The 17,990-nt window shown below is 41.7% G+C and overlaps 1 protein-coding gene across 1 annotated transcript in view; it reads right to left on the reverse strand.

Moving 5' to 3' along the window:
• LOC147678477 (extracellular calcium-sensing receptor-like) overlaps positions 1-17,990 on the reverse strand; it is a 62,422-nt gene that overhangs the window by 23,861 nt on the left and 20,571 nt on the right. Inside the window, exon 4 of the mRNA XM_086945655.1 lies at positions 5,378-6,208. Coding sequence (XP_086801781.1) covers positions 5,378-6,208 — 831 coding nt within the window. The remainder of the gene's footprint in view (positions 1-5,377; positions 6,209-17,990) is intronic.

Raw genomic sequence — 17,990 nt, forward strand, 5'->3', positions numbered from 1 at the left:
TTTGAGACTCATTACCTGGTTCAGACTGACCATAGACACTTTAGTTGGCTGATGCAAATGAATCAAGGTGGTCCATCTCTCTACAGTATATGGATTTCACAGTGGAATATAGACCTGGATCTGACTGGGCCAGTGCTAATGGTCTCTCCAGGTTTTTCCACCTTAGCAAAGACCATTTTGTATATGTATACCACCAGATTTTTGCCTTGAATGCATTGACAAGCTGTAGAACTTTGTACACTTTGCTAATCTGTGGGAGAGTGACTGTGCTCCTCCTTTTAACATGTTGAAATTGTTATATTGAACTTACCTAGAAGTCCATAGTCTGAATTACAAAATGTACCCATGGCCTGTAATTTAAAGGTCACTAGTGGACTGTAGAACCTGTTATGCCATCCACGACCAAGGCAATGCAAACTTAACTACAGTTCTACCATTTACAGCCTGTCTGTTGCATTTTTAAACAGCAAATTAGACACACAAGAAAAACCTTTCGAAAAGTCAAAACCTTCCTTTTAAACAGCAAAATGGTACCTATAAGTAGGCCTTATTGCCAAAGGCAGTGTGTATTCCTTTTTAAAAGGATATGTAGAAATGTTATGTTACACATGTCCAGTGAAAAATCCCCAAAAGTTATTTTGACAGTAGCAAGGCTGGTTGCTCTTTAGGGAAGTATTAGAATGTAATATTGCATTTAATAATGTTATCTATGACTAGGAAACAACTGAAAAATTCATATATGGCCTTATGTCATATTTATTAAAAGCCCAATTCACTGGCGAAGTCAGATTTACAATACATATAATGCAAAAACGTTACATTTAGAAAGTCACCTTTTACCTACCTAAAGCACCCGTAGGCCCATTTGCATCAGTCCCAACTGTTTCCCAGCTGCAAAATAGCCCCTTGTTGAGGTGTGAAAACTGCTCTCAGTGCATGAAAAAAACCTGGTGTGTCGGGAGGAGTTTCTGTTCCTCAAGAAGAGTGACCATTTGGGTTGTACCCAGGAATTTGATTTACTTCCAAGATCCTACCTTGTCATAGGCCAATGTTTGCTAACACTTGAATAGGACCTTTCTTTGTCATCCGACAAACACCAAACCCTATGGTAGAGGAGCTGCCCTACAAAGTAGTTTAGTGAAAATAGAGGAGGTGCTTATTTCCCTTGCCATACCTATGGGGTGTGCACTCAAGCTCTCACATTGGAAGAAAGGTTTTGCCATCTTGGGCTTAGACAGGGAAGGATACTATGGGATAGTTTGCTTAGGTCACACATGAATTACTGCAAAAGTAGGTAGGGTTAGCTCTGGGAACTTTTTCCCTATTTGTTACAGAGGGGCCAGGAGGCATCCACATCCACAAACAGGTGTTAGGCATGAAGCTGACACCCACAGTAGCCTCTTCAGAACACCATTGGACCTGCGGAAAATCAGAAGAGGGCTGAACCTGTTTTCGGAGACCCGGGAAGAGCCTAGAAGTCGGGACCTACTCTCGCTCGTGCACCCAGGAAAAAGACATGGACTCCAAGGGTCATGAGGATAACATGCTCAAGCTATAGGGCCACAGCAAGCTACAAGAGGCTTTTCCTACTTCTTCCCAGTTGGCCACTTCTAACTGGACCTGCCTTGAACCCTGTTGGTGATTTCTGCTGGAGTGAGCCTTGACTCCCAAGTTATGTTCTTGAACTGCTGGAACCCTGGGCTGAGTCAAAGTATACTCCTCTTATCATCCCCTAAAACCCGGCTCTTAGAAACATTTTTGCTCCAAAGACCTCAGGAGGACTGGAAACAATCTGCCAAGTTGAAAGATGAATGTGTCACAGATGGGCTGAAGATTTGGGTAGGTCCAAATCAAAACTATTTCGCATCAGCAGAAAAAACGGGTTTACCCAATGCACTCAAAACAGTGAAACATTTGTTAAGTAACAAAACACGATTCAGTACAAAAAGACAAAGTGACAGAAGAAATCTAAGAATCTCCAGAGGGAGAGTAGTCCATTGGAGTCCTTTATTGTGTCAAACAGCCAGCCGACATGTATTTCATCGCTATTGCAAATCCTCAGGGCTAATAAGGCTGTATTGAGACTAGGAGGTCGCACAGCTAGTGATAATTCCGACCCAGCCGGGCCTGTGACCATCAATGGCGAAATTGGTCTCCACACCCAATATGAGGTGACTGTGAGGAGAAACTTCCTTTGTTCACAATACTGTTTCAAAATCGATTGGTTTTGAAACCGAGTGTACAATCCAACACACGGAAGCCTGAAGTCGAAACAGGAACAAGGCCCGGTGAGAGAACACGCTGGTTACCGCACTCGGTTGCTAAAGACTTCGCAGAGTTTGGGCTTTCTTTCTACAGACTGAAGTCGTACCCGACTTCAGGCTTCCGTGTGTTGGATTGTACACTCGGTTTGTGGTTGTAGAAGCATTTCTAAGGAACCAATCGATTTTGAAACAGTATTGGGAACAAAGGAAGTTTCTCCTCACAGTCACCTCATATTGGGTGTGGAGACCATTTTTCTTGCAATTTCGCCATTGATGGTCACGGACCCGGCTGGGTCGGAATTATTACCAGCTGTGCAACCTACTAGTCTCAATACAGCCTTATTAGCCCTGAGGATTCGCAATAGCGATGTAACACGTGTCGGCTGGCTGTTTGACACAATAAAGGACTCCAATGGACTACTCTCCCTCTGGAGATTCTTAGATTTCTTCTGTCACTTTGTCTTTTTGTACTGAATCGTGTTTTGTTACTTAACAAATGTTTCACTGTTTTGAGTGCATTGGGTAACCCCGTTTTTTCTGCTGATGCGAAATAGTTTTGATTTGGACCTACCCAAATCTTCAGCCCATCTGTGACACATTCATCTGATCAACTTGGCAGATTGTTTCCAGTCCTCCTGAGATTCCTAGATTTCTAGATTTCTTCTGTCACTTTGTCTTTTTGTACTGAATCGTGTTTTGTTACTTAACAAATGTTTCACTGTTTTGAGTGCATTGGGTAACCCCGTTTTTTCTGCAGTTGGTAGTTATAACTACTCACTTCCGAGTGCTCTCCACTCACCCTTTGCACCACTTAATTTAAGTCAACCTATATAACGTGTGTTGATTGTCAGGCTGTTCACCTTGTTCTTTCTGACTACAAGCCCTTCGGTAATCCCACTATTTCGCATCAGCAATTCCTATTTAGAAGGACCTCACATAGAAGGTATCTGGCCTTGTGGAGCCCTCTTTGGCTACAGACTGCAGTCTTGCCCCATTGGAAAAATCCAAGATCAAAAGTGTGACTAATTATGAACATAGAAATCTTCACCGCGTGAAGGCACCAAAGTATTAGGGTAATAGGAGACATTTCTTTGGTTTAAAATTTAAATGTCTCGCCCTCTGAGCTTTGCTGTCAAAAGTCAATGTTTTAACTGGGAACCTGCCCAGCTGCTATCTGACATTGCGGAACCCTCTTCGGCCACAGTCTGCTGTCCTGCTACACAGAGGACTTTGGACTTCCATTTTAAACAATTCATCCATAGGTACATCTTATGATGGGGTTGATCCTAGTTTCTGTAACCAGACTGTGCTCCATCGCAGTTAGCCTTTACTTGCAGCTAAGTGCAGATTGAGCGCAATCAGATGACCACAGTTGGCACTATGTTGAATCTTAAACTATAAAAACAAATATCCCTTATTCGATTTTTGCTCTTTGGTGTTCTTTTATTTATAAACATTGTCTAAGTTTACTTCAGATGTTTTTAATGTTGTGTTTTGACTTTATTACTAATTGTGGTACTGCATGAATATATTACACATTGTCTGCTCTGTGCCGCTGGCTAGCAGGAGGTTGAGTTCAGGTTATTTTGAAAACTTTAGTGATTCTACCTAGTAAGGATTGTGGTCTTTACTTGAGGTGGGCACACAAATGAATTAAAATAGAAAATGATAAAACAAAAAGTGGCTGAACAGAATTACACCAACGTTGGATGGAAGCTAGGTAGCTATCCATAAAGTGTGTTTTTTGTGAGTATTGGGGTGAATCTGTTTAGCCATTTCTGTGAAATTAAGGCTTATAAAATAGCAAACTCTTGTGCAATTGGATTCCATATGGACTCCAGAGGGAAATAAACCACAAAAAGCATTCTGATGGGTAAACCCCAGGAAACACATTTAGGGCCAAGCGCCATGATTAGTTGACCACAACATGTAGAAAGATCTGGATGCCAGTTTTTAAGGACTCGGAGACCAATCCCCAAGTCCTAAAAAATAAAGTTAAAAATGATATAAAGTGGTGGGCCAACGATACTCTGACCCACTAGACTTTGTGTGAGTGTCCTGGGGGATCCTTGCTCCGCACAAACAAAAAAAAAAGAGTTGAGGCATCACAGTCCCATGGAAGTCCAACAGGAGCCAGCGAAGCCCCTGTGTGATCCAACGAGGTTCCTGAATGAGTCAGTGCAAACACTAGACTCCTACGACTACTGGGTCCTGTGAGACTAAAACAAGTAAAGAGGGAACATTTGGGGTGGGGGGATGGTCTATGGATGCTCTATGTTTGGTTGCTCACTCATGGGGTGGTAGTTGGCCACCCACAGGGTGATTTGTGCAGGGTTTGGCCTCACAGACAAATGTGGGAGGGTTGGTCACAGAGGTGTTATAGGTGTTATAACAGGATATGACTTTACTTTAAAAAAAGTCATAGAAATGAATTGAAAAAAACTAAAGTTAAAGTGGAGTTATACATAAATAAGGTAGTAAGAATGTAACTTACATTAAAAAAGACTACAGCAATTCACTGAAAATCTAAAGGTTAAAGTGGGGTCATGTGTAGGTTTTCTAAAAATAAAGAAATACAGTTTGTAAACAACAGAAAACCCTGAAATAGCTCATACTGCAAGGATGCAATCCATATGACTTCTCATATTACTTCACTGAGGATATCAGACATCTAAGGTGGTGTAAGTTATATTTAGGTCAGTTAGGTATAATTGCTAAATTCGCATGATTTTTGTTTGTAAAACAGTTTTTAATATTATTTATTGTTAGACGTCTAATTTATAACTACTTTACCCTTTGTTTTTTCAGTGTTTACCATATACAAACCCCATAACCAATGAAGTGAAACCTAAAAACAATTAACGCCAGTCATTAATGCAAGACAGAACAATTATATTTAATTGATTACATTGTGGTCATATATCTTGGTGGTCAGGTTGAAAAGTCTCCAAGTATCTCAGCATGAACTTCCTGAGTCATATACATTGCAAATATACATTCATCAGTAAATTCTATTTATTGAATGTCCCAAAATCAGCAACTTATACACCAGATAATGTATTACAGGTAAAAGTGAATAGCTTCTTACAGCACATAAAAGGTAAAAAGTGTACCTGCCAAGGCTGGAAGTTCCTAATATCTGAACAGCTCACCAGATGGGAAGGGCCTTGGCCCTGTCTGCATAGCATGAGATCCTGTAAAGCTGAAGCAATGGCATAGACAGCAGTGTAAACATTATAGGCAACTCTTAGGTTGTTGACATCATTATAACCGATTTGAATGAGATCTAATTTCTCTGTCCCTGTACACTCTGGTGTTTCATTTTTCAAAGAACCTGGCAAATGTTTCTCCTTCAACCACTTGCACCCAAAAGCGTTTTCCCAGAAAATTCTAACAGTTATATCAGTAGGAGACTGAAAAGGGTGCACTTTGTTGAGATGTTCTTTAAAACCCAACATCTCCTCACTATGGATAGCAAATCCAATGGTTCCAGTGAAGATATTGGAGTACTTCTCTGCAGATATTAGTGGTGAAGTTGACCAAGACTCACTTGCAATCCACACTTTATCAATCACATTCTGTTTAACTATTTCATCGGCAACTGGAATAAACTCAGCATCACTGGCAAAAATGACAATGGCTTTGGCTGTTGATTCTTTAATTACTTGAACAATGTGAAAAGCATTCTTGTCAGGTCTACTTGTGAAGATGCTTTCAGAGAAGGCCACACAAATTCCAGCCTTGATAATTTCTTCTTGTAATATTTGGACACCTTGTTGACCATAGTCATTGTCTTCTGCCACAAGGCCCACCCATGTCCAACCAAAGTGTACTAGCATCTGCGCCAGACCACGGGACTGGAAGTCATCACTAGGGACCGTCCGGAAAAAAGACGGAAATTGAATGCGATCACTCAGCAGGGGGCTTGAAGAAAAGTAACTGATCTGTGAAAGCAAGATTAAGAGGTTTGAAAGTGGTAACGTTTGGAACCACAACCCTTTCTATGACTATGCCTCACGTCACTACCTCAATTAAGTAGGGCAACGGTCAGTCAAGCACACTCTTTTTCTGTACTCTCCTCATCCCAGGGATTTTAAGACGTTCTAATAGGATGGCTGTTGTTATGCTTCATTTTGCTTGGGAGGCTCTATGCACAACCCTGAAACATAAACCTGACCTGGGTAAAAAACTAAAATCAACTCTCTTCAAAGAAAATTTTCCAGCCATCCAAGAAAACATCAAGACAATCATATTGTAACCATCAAAGTTCTACTTGCATATCTTTTTTTAAATTGTATTATTTGTGAACTGTAATAGCCTGATAATAACTTATCCTGTTCCACCATTTCAAGAGCGCTACTTATTCTTTATATTTTAAATGAACGTATCCTGGGGCCTGAAAGTGAATTTGCACTTAAATATCACAGGCCTATAATGTAACTTATGAATAACAACATTTTAAAACACATGTTGCTTGGCCACCTGAACTCAAGCTATACTCATTTCCTTTACTGCTTAGTTTACTAAACCCCCCAGTTTCCAACCATTTTATTACACATGTGCCTATCCTCCCTCCTTTTATGCCCTATTCTACACAAAGCTTCTGGTGTCCTCGGACAAAGGGCAATTAAAATATTGCATCATAAAATTGTACTTTAGTGGTAGTGTTTACTTACTACAGAATGCAGTTCGCAAGCATACTGGTGATGCTTGCATATCTTTTCTGCATGGAGATCTTTGCCACTCTGCACATGCAACTATACTATTTTGCCATAAAAGTGTGAAGAACCTGGGGAGAGTAATCACTCAAAACTGGGTAGATTTATGGAAATTAAGGCCCACATGCATCAAGCATTTTTGGAGTCGCAAACGGTGCGATTCCTTAAAATCGTCCGTTTGCGATTCCAAAAATGGTTTTTGAGATGCATCATGCTTTTTTAGAAATCGCAACTTTTTTGCGATTTCTAAAATTGCGATAGCATTTCAGAAATCGCAATTTTGCGATTTCTAAAATGCTATGCATCATTTGATTTCAAATTGCGAAATTTGAAATTGCAAGTGCAAATTACCACGAAGTTGAACCTCGTGGTAATTTGCGAAATTGTTTAAAAAAGCACAAACATGCATTTTTTAAACTGTAAAGTTACAGACACACATGTCCTTAGGACATGTGTGTATGTAACTTATACTCAAAAGTACATTTCATGGGTGAAGGGGGGGGTCATTTGGACCCCCCTCTCCATCCTTGAAATGCATTGCTGAATTGCGATTTCAAATTGCGAATTCCATTCATTCCTATGGGCATTTTAGCCCATAGGAATGAATGGGAATTGCGAATTCGCACTTTGCTAATCGCATAATATTTGAGAATCAGTAAAAATTGCTATTTTTACAGATTCTCAAATATTTTGCGAAAATGTACATGCATCCCATTTTGCATTTCCTAATTTGCGATTCCTTAAAAATCGCAAATTAGGAAGTGCAAAATGAAACAATGATGCATGTGGCCGTAATGAGCAGTGTAGGATGGTAATGGTAATGCAAAACACATACCCACAAAATAGTAAGACCACTGCAATTCCCAAATTGAAATTCTAAAGTTAATACAACTATAATGGTCCCATAACAGGCTTAAATGTAGCCCAGACCAGCCTTGGAGTAAATTAAGTATCACACATGGAGAACCACTGGTGCTGCTACAGGTTTCCATAAAAAACAATGGAGGAGGATAGGAATTTAACTAACATCATATAGGAGTTAATCATAAATTACTTAATTATATATATGTATGTATATGGGTGTGTGTGTGTATATATCTGTGTCAACACTAGATAATTTAGTTAAATGTTAATCGAATAGACATGCATGATCTATTCAGCATTACGAGCATTGCACCTAATTTGGTCTTTTTTCGTTATTTGCGTTGTTTACCATTTAAAGATGGCGCTTATGAATTGTAAACAATTATCCGTTTTCACTTTCAATCACTATGCCTTATTTTTAACTTCCGCCTTGCCGTCGCCAGCTGACACTGATGAAGGCAAGTGCTGAAACGCGTCTGTTTATCTAATTTGTGCGCAATAAACCGTATCTGGTTTGAATTACTGTGAGTGCTGATTTTGTTGGTTTCTGAAACCTGCGGAGCTTGGATGTATTAAACGGCACGCCGCCGTTTGTATCGGCACCCACTCAGCTGAGTGCAGTCTCCATGCCGCGACATTGGAGCTGAGAAACCAAGGAGAGGGAGAAGGCACCGCCAAGAGAAGCCGGCATTACCTGAACCAGTCCCGAGAAGCTCGGATCGTAAGCTGCAAATCCGTGTGACGAAGACGGACTGTGCGAGGTAGGAGACACCCGACTTGCTCTTAATTCATTGGCACGAGTGAAGTAGGATGCGCAATTGATTCCGAAGAACCACATTAACGTAATTAAATGTTCAGCCACATAGCGCGCCGGGAGGTGGCAAGTGGCATTTTTAGAGGGCGACCGGGGCCACAGGCACGGGACGCCACACAGACAGCTGACACAGCACAATCCGCGCTCAAAAGCAAATACCAACAGCTAGAAAGACTATACGAGCGCGAAACGAGAAAGTGGTGGGAGGCCACCTCGCTGCAACACTATGTGGAGGTAAAGAGGTTTCCACGCGGCCTCCGCATTTACACAATCCCAGCCTACGAAAATCCCGATCCTGAATTTACAGCACACTCCTCAGAAGGTATGCTGAATCTCCTCATCAAGTTTGCATGGAAAGATAGAGAGAAGGCACTACAGTATATCGAAGCGCTGGAAAAAGAGATCGTAGAATTGACGGACCAGGGGCAACTAGATACAGAGAAAGAGTCCATGAAAAAGACTGGTTATGAAAAAAAGATACAACTGAGGAAACAGCAGAAATTTGAACGCGACACTCGCGACTATGAGCAAGGAAGGATACTAACATTTGCACGCAAATACGACGCACCGCGCCGGGACCTGAGGGCAAGATGACAGAGGCCACAGGCACCACGAGATACCTCAGAGTCCGAAGTTACAAGCGCGGAACAGTCTGAAGAGGAGACAACAAGTAGGAGCCAACGAACTGGGCAAACATGCGAGCCGCCTTCTTTTCTCGAGTAATGCGACCTAATCCGCCAGAACTGGCTGAGAGATGGGAAAAAACGCCCTCCGGAACAATCCACAAATGCAAGCGGAGACGCATCACGAGGCGCGGAGGGAGAAGGCACAGAGAGAGGCACCAGAAAACTGAGGAACCGGCAGGCCAGGACCAAGAGGAACTAATGGAGGATTTGAATATAATCAACCTCTCACAAAGAACTCTTACAACAGATGAGGAAAATGTTCTTAAATTGGGACTTACATTCTGCCCAACAGGCCGCTATGAATATGCCCACACCCGAATAGACTTGTTTCTATTCGTCCGGAAACTCAAGCTCTGGAAATACTTTAAACAGAAGGCGCTTAAAGAAAATGCACTAATTTCACCAATGGCGGTCGGTACAGCCCAGTCAGATCCCACAGAAATGAGTATCAGTGACCTTGAAAGCCTGGCTGTACTTGAGGACCTGTTGGAAGAAAGTGGATCCCAGACTGTATTACCAGTAGATGTAGTAGGGAGAGGTACATCTATAGGCATAACCCAAATTGGTGAATTTAGCGCCTTCAAGCCAACCTCTCGTTTTCTCCCCCAAACACCGACGGATGCAGTGGATGTTTTCTCAGAAGCAGTTAGTCACGATCTACAGAAGTTATCTAAACTTGAAGAATCTCACAAGGGGAACATCAAGTGGAATCTCTCGTTTCAACAGAGAGAAGCCATTACAAATCTGGAACAAGACTCAGTTGTGATAAAGCCTTCGGATAAAGGCGGAAATGTTGTTATCCAGAGTCGTGCTAACTACTGTAAAGAAGCCCTGCGTCAATTACAGGACCGTAACAACTATATGCCAACGACGGAACATGAATATCAGGAAAGCATCCGGAAATACCATTCCCTATTGAACACTGGTATGGGAAGGAAATACTAGGAAGGGAGGAATATCTATTCTTGCAGGACAAGCAGCCGAGACTACCTAGTTTTTACCATCTCCCGAAAATACATAAGGACGCCACACAGCCACCAGGGAGACCAATTGTGTCATCCATTGGAGGATTAACTGAGAAGATGTCGAAATGTATTGACTCATTTCTGGCCCCATGGGTAGCTCAGTTGAGCTCATATACGAAGGACACTAAAGACTTCCTTAGACAGATACAAGATGTGGAGTGGGAAGACGACCTGGTGATGGTAACGATGGACATTTCTAGTCTCTATACGAGTATCAGACATCATGATGGGATTGTTTATCTAATTTGTGCGCAATAAACCGTATCTGGTTTGAACTACTGTGAGTGCTGATGTTGTTGGTTTCTGAAACCTGCGGAGCTTGGATATATATATATATATATATATAAAATATATATCTATATATATATATCTATATATATATATCTATCTATATATATCTATATATATATATATATATATATCTATATATATCTATATATATATATATATATATGTAAAACATCTCTGATTACAATGTTGTTGCTATAAAAAATAGCAAAAAGTAAATTACCCCTCCTCCAGTAGCTCTTAAAAGACAAATCCTCAAGAGAAGTGACCTAAAAAGTAAAAAAGTAACATTAACGTAATTCAGGGGCCTCATATGCTGCTTTGGACTTCCAGCTTCACTGCACTTCAAGACCATTTAATTATAAGCAGCCATCAAGGTGATTAGATTGCATGCAATCTGGCAAACATGGCTGCTCAACTAAAATAAAAGCACTTTTTATTTAGAGGGCACAACGTTGACCACATGCTGGTCTAGTCAGGTGTGAGCCAGCCTATGCTTCTTGTCTGACTAAAAAGACCAAGTGGATATTTATGCGAAAGCTTTTGTGCTCTTTTAACAGTAGTTCTAATTTTGAGTTGAGGCCTTAGTATCCTCTTAAACAAGAAAAGGAATGATAAACGTAGTAAAGTTAGTAATAACTGATATAAGTTGTGCACAAATTGCTTGCACCCATCAGGTACACTTTTAATTACAGGCACTAATTCGTGCACAAAGGACACCCAGTCAGTCAAAGTACTTTATTCGGTTTGTTTTAAAACCATAAAAGCATGCTATCATGTTATACCAAAAAATTGTAAAATCGTAGATTATAGATTAAAAATGGTAACAATTTACATAAAATTTAAGACACAGTGCAATATATTCAAACTCACGTTGGGCAAACTTCATAAAACCTTATTACTAAACTGAGACGTTGCAGACATTCATTTAATTCAATTAAAGTGCATTTGGGCCGATTAAACTTAACCTAAATTTTCTCATAATTCCTACGGACGCGGTAAAGAAGCTAGCAACATAAAAAATTTCCCACACATTTGATAACAGCTGGAAATATAGAAGTGCAGTCTTGGCCTGAAGAAAGCCTTTATTAGCTAGGATTGGGAGGATGAAATGCTTCCTGATGACGGTCAGGTGCTTGCAGAAAAGAATAAAATGCATTGTATCCTGAGTGGAGGAGTCATCGCATGAACAAATCCCAGATTCTTCCACCCTCTTCCAACCAGGTAACTCTGCAAACAGCGAATGAACTTGGTTCAACCTAAATCTGGTAGGAAAAAACGATGATTGGGTTTGTAACAATAACCAGATAGGGTTTGATGGTCAAGTTAGTTTTCCGCAATTGATGGGCTCTTACCGTCGACTTAACCAGCTCCCTATCCTCTCTGGCTGTAGCGGCCATTAAAAGATAAGAATTCTTAACCCATTTAATATTCACCTTCGACAGTTTCTCGGATGAATTGTATAACTCAGGTCGACCCAATAACACTGTCACGTTATAGACATATCTGAGCCACGGGATACGATTCCCATGGTCAAGGGCTAAACAATCTTTAAAGATTTCCTGATTTAGCCCCAGTTCTGGGTTCAGCCAGGTCTAAATCCATTTTAAAAGGGGTGCCATGGTAATTTGATCCTCCACAAAACTAGCACCACACTCTTGATGAACGATATAGCCAGCTGTAGATTGTGGGACACATAACATTTTTCTAAGAAACTTGTCCTCCACCGCCTGGATTGCTTTCACCTTCCTAATTCCCCAAATATCAGCACCATACATTGCGAGGGAGACGCATTTCGCACCGTATATTTTCAAAAGGGCTTGCATCGGTCTTGCTCCTAAATTACGTGCAAATCCCAAAACAGCAGAAGTCGATTTCGACAAGGCATTGCTTTTTGCTAAACTTTGAGGAAACCAAGAGCCTTGATCGTCAAATGTAATCCCTAAATACGGGAAGGTGGAAACCTTAGACAATACGTTCCCCTCGCAATAAAAGGTTTTATCCCTTGTGGTCTTCGGGCCAATTTTCATTGTATGGGATTTGGAGAAATTAACACTAAGGTCCCATTTGTTTGAGTGGTTCCTTCATTTTCATTATCCTGGATATCTGGCAATGTTATCTCCAAGCAGTTGGGATCTGCTAAAAAGGTAACAACTTAATGTGCATTTTAATAGAAACTCAAAAATGTAATAATTAAAATTACTTATTTTGTCCCTTGGTAAGTGGTTCCCCATTTATACTTGAAACATGTATTACATTATTTAGGACCACATTTGAGTTTTAAGGCCTCGGTTTGTGTTTGAAAAGGAAAACCTTTTTGCAAACGAATTGCCCCATTGAAAGTTTTGCAAGGTCACTTTGAAAGTAATGGAATGACGGTGTCCGGTACAAGACCGTGTTAAATGCGACCTTGTTGCCATCCTAATCCCTTATTGTCTGAATAACCAGGTGTTAAGTTCCTTCTTAAAGATCCAAAGTTGTGGAGCACCCGACAACTGAAACAGCAATGCAATTCAAGTCCTTGCCGCTACTAAACAATATTTAGCCAAATAGTCTGGATTTGTTAACTCTACGGGCCTTTAAAACAAAACTTGAGAAGATCCCAGTTGCCAGGTTGGAATATATTTCTGAAACGTAGTCTCTGAATATATGGTGGGCCTAGCCTGTGAAAAGCTCAAAAGACCTTTCATATCACTTTAAAACTGATCCTTTGAGACATGGGAAGTCACTGCATTTTCCTCAGTGTTGCAAACGTGGACACCTCATGAGGGAGTTGAAGAGCCAATTTGGCTGCCAATTATGAACCTTTTTTGTAATCTGATAAAAGCAAAGACATTTTGGAAAATTGCACAACTACCTGTTTTTGACATCTGTAATGTACAGGGACGGCTAGTAACATTAGAAAGTTGGAGGGCGTGATGGCAAAAATAATTTACTGTGATGCTGCTGCACTGCTCCTCCAAGTCATTTCTCTCCAGGCAAGAAGCATGTGGGTGGAAACAGGGATAGAAGTGGTATGGATGATCAGGAAAGAGAAGAAGTTGACTTCCTGCCAAGTGCCAAATCCAACTAATCCTTGAGCTGCTCTCATGCTGTTGAGAGCATCCCCAGGATTGGTTGGAGCAGGCTCACCCAGCGCTCATTTTGAGGCTGGGCCTGTGTCTGCAATCCCTCTGCTGTTTTACAGTTCTGGGATTGCTGGCTCAAAATGTCCATGACAGATTAGCTGGCTGTATGCGACCAGCCAATCTGACATGCACACAGAGAACCTGCAGATGTACCCTACAATCTGCAGGAATGTGCCCTGCCCAACATCACACTCATGCTGCACACAGCCAGATGGATAAAATGGTAAACTGTGTTCACCTGCTGCGCTTGTAGCAGGCGAGGCGACGCTCCTGTGCCCATTAAGAGGAACCTCCGCTGGTAATGTAAGATAGAACCCTCCTTAAATGTAAAAACTTTAACATGAGCAGCATCCCATGATTTCAATGGAGGTTACTGAAATGCTCAATTGGAAGTATAGCATTTCATTTTGCCGTAAACCCTATTATGACCTTCACTTTTGCAGCATGAAGGTAAAGAATTATTACAACATTAATGGCACCATGAGATATTGGTTGTCTGTTATTTTTCTTAATTGTCATATTATGGATTTTCCTTTCATCCATCTGCACAGGAAGTGACATCCCCGGATTTTCCATTAGCCATCTCTACAGGAAGTGATATCACTGGATTCCTTTGAAAACTGCCTTCAATTAATGGAGGCTGCAATGTGGACATGCACAGCAGGTAAGACAATGCCACATCAAAAGTACACCAAAGGCAAGCCTCTCTGCACCTGTCCGTGCCCGCCACGCCCAGTTCCAGGACCTCTGGTCATCCTCCCATTGCCCCTCACTACCCAACACTTATGTTCTTCTGTACCACCCTCACGCACCCACTAGACTCCGCCCACACACCCAACATACTCAACAAACATGGCCACTCACGACTGATGTTAACTACACCACATGCCTTCTTGTATTGCATACTATTGAACACTTGCCCCCTCACTAATTGTTTAATGCCACCAAAATTTGTACTCAGCTACACGACCACTCACCTTACCTGCTTTACCTGACTGAAACCAAGCTATCTACCTTACCAGACCCCATCAAAGGCACCACAATCCCCTCCGGATATAAGATTGCAAGATTGGATAGGAGACACAGATCCAAAGGCAGAATAGCTATCATCTTCAAAAAATATATTTAATGCTTCACCACCTCAGAAATTACCACCAGCAACATGGAACACTTGACCTTTAAACTCCTCATGACCGCCAACCACACCCCGCGCACCAACCTCATCTACCACTCTCCTGTACCATGCATGCACCAACTTCAGCAGTATTGCTGACTTTGTCGCCCTCATGGTCCTACACGCCAGCACCTTCATCATCCACTGTGACCTCAGTCAGTAAAATTGGGGCGCCCCTCTCTCAAACCACTGATTACGGTAATAACGGCAAAAACACTACCAACACTACCAACTTTAACCTACGCCAGCGTTGCCTTCCAAGGAAAATATGCAATTTTCATAAATAACCTAACAACTAGCATTTTAAAAGCGTTTTTCAGCTCCCTCAAATGAATTCCCCTTCCCAATTGGTAGGCTGTACTCAACAACTGAAGTGTGATACCGTATAAAGCAAAATTCGGTGGGCTCTAAACTAAACGAGGCTTTGTGGCTAGAGAAAGGTCTTAACGTATTACATATGCGCTATTTGCACAATGCTCTTAAATATACTTGCACCTTAGATCTCTGGAACAAATATCTGTCTTATGTAACATATAAGTCCACTCTTAATAAAGTCACAAAACGTCATTCGCTCTTGCTTGAAAAAGTATTTTGAGCCACAGATCCCACGCCTGGACAGTTCTCTTACTTAAAACTAACATTTCCGGTCAACTTAAAAAAACTGCTAATGGCTTTGCATTTCGGAAAATATCCTTCACTGGGAGATGCCCCAAAGTGGAAATATACGGCGGTAAAAAGATGTTGTCTATGTGAAAGTCCACCTAATATGCATCTGTAAGAAGCTTCACCCAGCACAACTCACTTTACTAAGAAAAGCTTTTTTGGACAGAGGAATACAAACATTCCAGGCAGCTATTATCAAAGGGCTTGGTCCATCTGCCCCTCAGATGAACTGTAACTTGTTAAGTTCCTGCATGTACATGAACAGGCAATAAAGTCAACTTAGCAACGAGAGGGCCCACCTACAGAAGGACTTTCGCCAGCAATATTTGATCATTTTTGAGCAACCATCCTGAGGACGATACCGCAAGGAGGGAGCAAGTGGACTGGACCACCCAGATATAGAGATTACTATTCTCAATCATAATGACTTGATGCCTGTACTGAACTGATTAACTATTGTCATCTGTTAATTGCCGGGTCACTTCTGCAGTCCCTGTAGAAAAAAGTGTACAGGCACTATTTCATTGAATCTTAGAGCGTATTTATGGTTATCAATTGATTTTAAATCTGTGATATAATTCTTGGTGTATCTGACAATCAAATGATTTTAAAACTTGATTGATTCTTTTATCATAGCTGCTATAAACAGTAAAGAAAATTGTTACGGTTTTAATTAACTAATCAATAAACATTTTACACACTTTACACACTTTACACTGTGATTTTAACTACCACCTGGGGACCTCCGTGGCCCCAACACGACCAATCTCAAGTACCTGACCAACTTCAGACTCAAAGAGCACATGGAAGGCCCCGCCCACACTGTTGGACACATTCTGGACCCTATCTTCGCCAGCTTCAGCAACATCACTGTAGACAAGCCCAGACAAATCTTTACAACAGGACTGAAACCAGATATCAAAAGTATCCTGGACTTCGACACTACTACACCACCAACCTAGACCCAGCAACACCCTTCTTCTCTCAAAGACAACAAAGTCACGAGAACCAGACCATAAGCAAACTGGTACACCAAAGAGCTCAGGCTCACCAAACCCCACAAGAGTACATAGAAATCTGCCCTCAAACTCATACCATCAGCAAATCAGAGCCACAAATGCTTCACACTCACTGACTGACCATATCAAAAGCAGCACCAAAGTACCAAGAAAATCTTTGCCATTGTGAAAGATTTCACTCCGCTGCCTGCAAGCTCTATCAGCATAACCCCTCTCAGGATTTTCCTCCCCAGCTGCTCCTACTCTTCAACAGCAAGATCACCGGCATCTGCGAAGCCTTCAAGCCCCAATCTGACCCTTCCACCCTCTCAGCCCTCCTGTCCATCTCTATCAATACTCATAGGACATCCCTGACCACCTAGCCAATCATCACCACTCGAGAAACCCCAATGACCATGCAGTTCATAAACTCCGGGGCACCCTAGGCCCCCTGTTTTTACTGTATCTCTACAAAAGGAATGGACCCTCATCCAAATATTGAACAATGCACGCATCACTGCCACATATCCGGACACCTGGAACATGCCATAGTTCTCCTGCTCCTAAAGAAACCCTCTGCAGACCCAAAGACACTAGCTAACTTCATGCCTATGTCACTGCTACCCTACTTATCAGAAGTCAGGAAAAAAGATGATAAGCAAGTACTAAGCAATCGATTTTAATGACAACCACCTTCATGACACCACTCATTCAAAGCTCAGGTCTATCCACAGTACAGAGACTTCCCTCATCGCTGCCACAGATGACATCTGGATGATCATGGGCAGAGGTGACAGTAGGGCCCTCATTCTGGATCTTTCCACAACTTTCGATATGCCACCCTTGTCCATTGACAGCACTAAGCCTGCATCAAAGTTATGAACTTTGCTGGATTTGCTCTTTTCTGACAGCCAGTATCCTGTCGGTCAGCCTATCCACCTTCACCTTGATCACATTAACTTCATCTACTGAGTTCCACAAGGATCCTCACTCAGCTCTACTCTGTTCAATGACTATATGACACGCCTCACCAGCACCATCAATGCGTATGGAATCAGCACCATATCCTATGCTAATGATACCCAACTCATACTCTCCCTCTCTGACAAGGCACCGAACGCCCGTACCAATTTCTCCACCTGCATGATAAATATCACCAGATAAATGAAATCCAACTGCCCCAAGCAAAACACAGACACAACAGAAGTAGTAATCTTTTTTTTTTTGTCCTCGTACTGCCAAAACTCAAGATGGGATACCTCCAACTACTCCATGCCATTCTTTTCTTTACCGGCCCTTCGGAGGAGGCGATGAAGCCAGATAGAGCCTTCCCTCCAAGATGACACTGTTACCTTCTCCCTCTCCTGT

Source organism: Lissotriton vulgaris, chromosome 12 (genome assembly GCF_964263255.1).
Source record: "Lissotriton vulgaris chromosome 12, aLisVul1.2, whole genome shotgun sequence".
Classification (NCBI taxonomy): Eukaryota; Metazoa; Chordata; class Amphibia; order Caudata; family Salamandridae; genus Lissotriton; species Lissotriton vulgaris.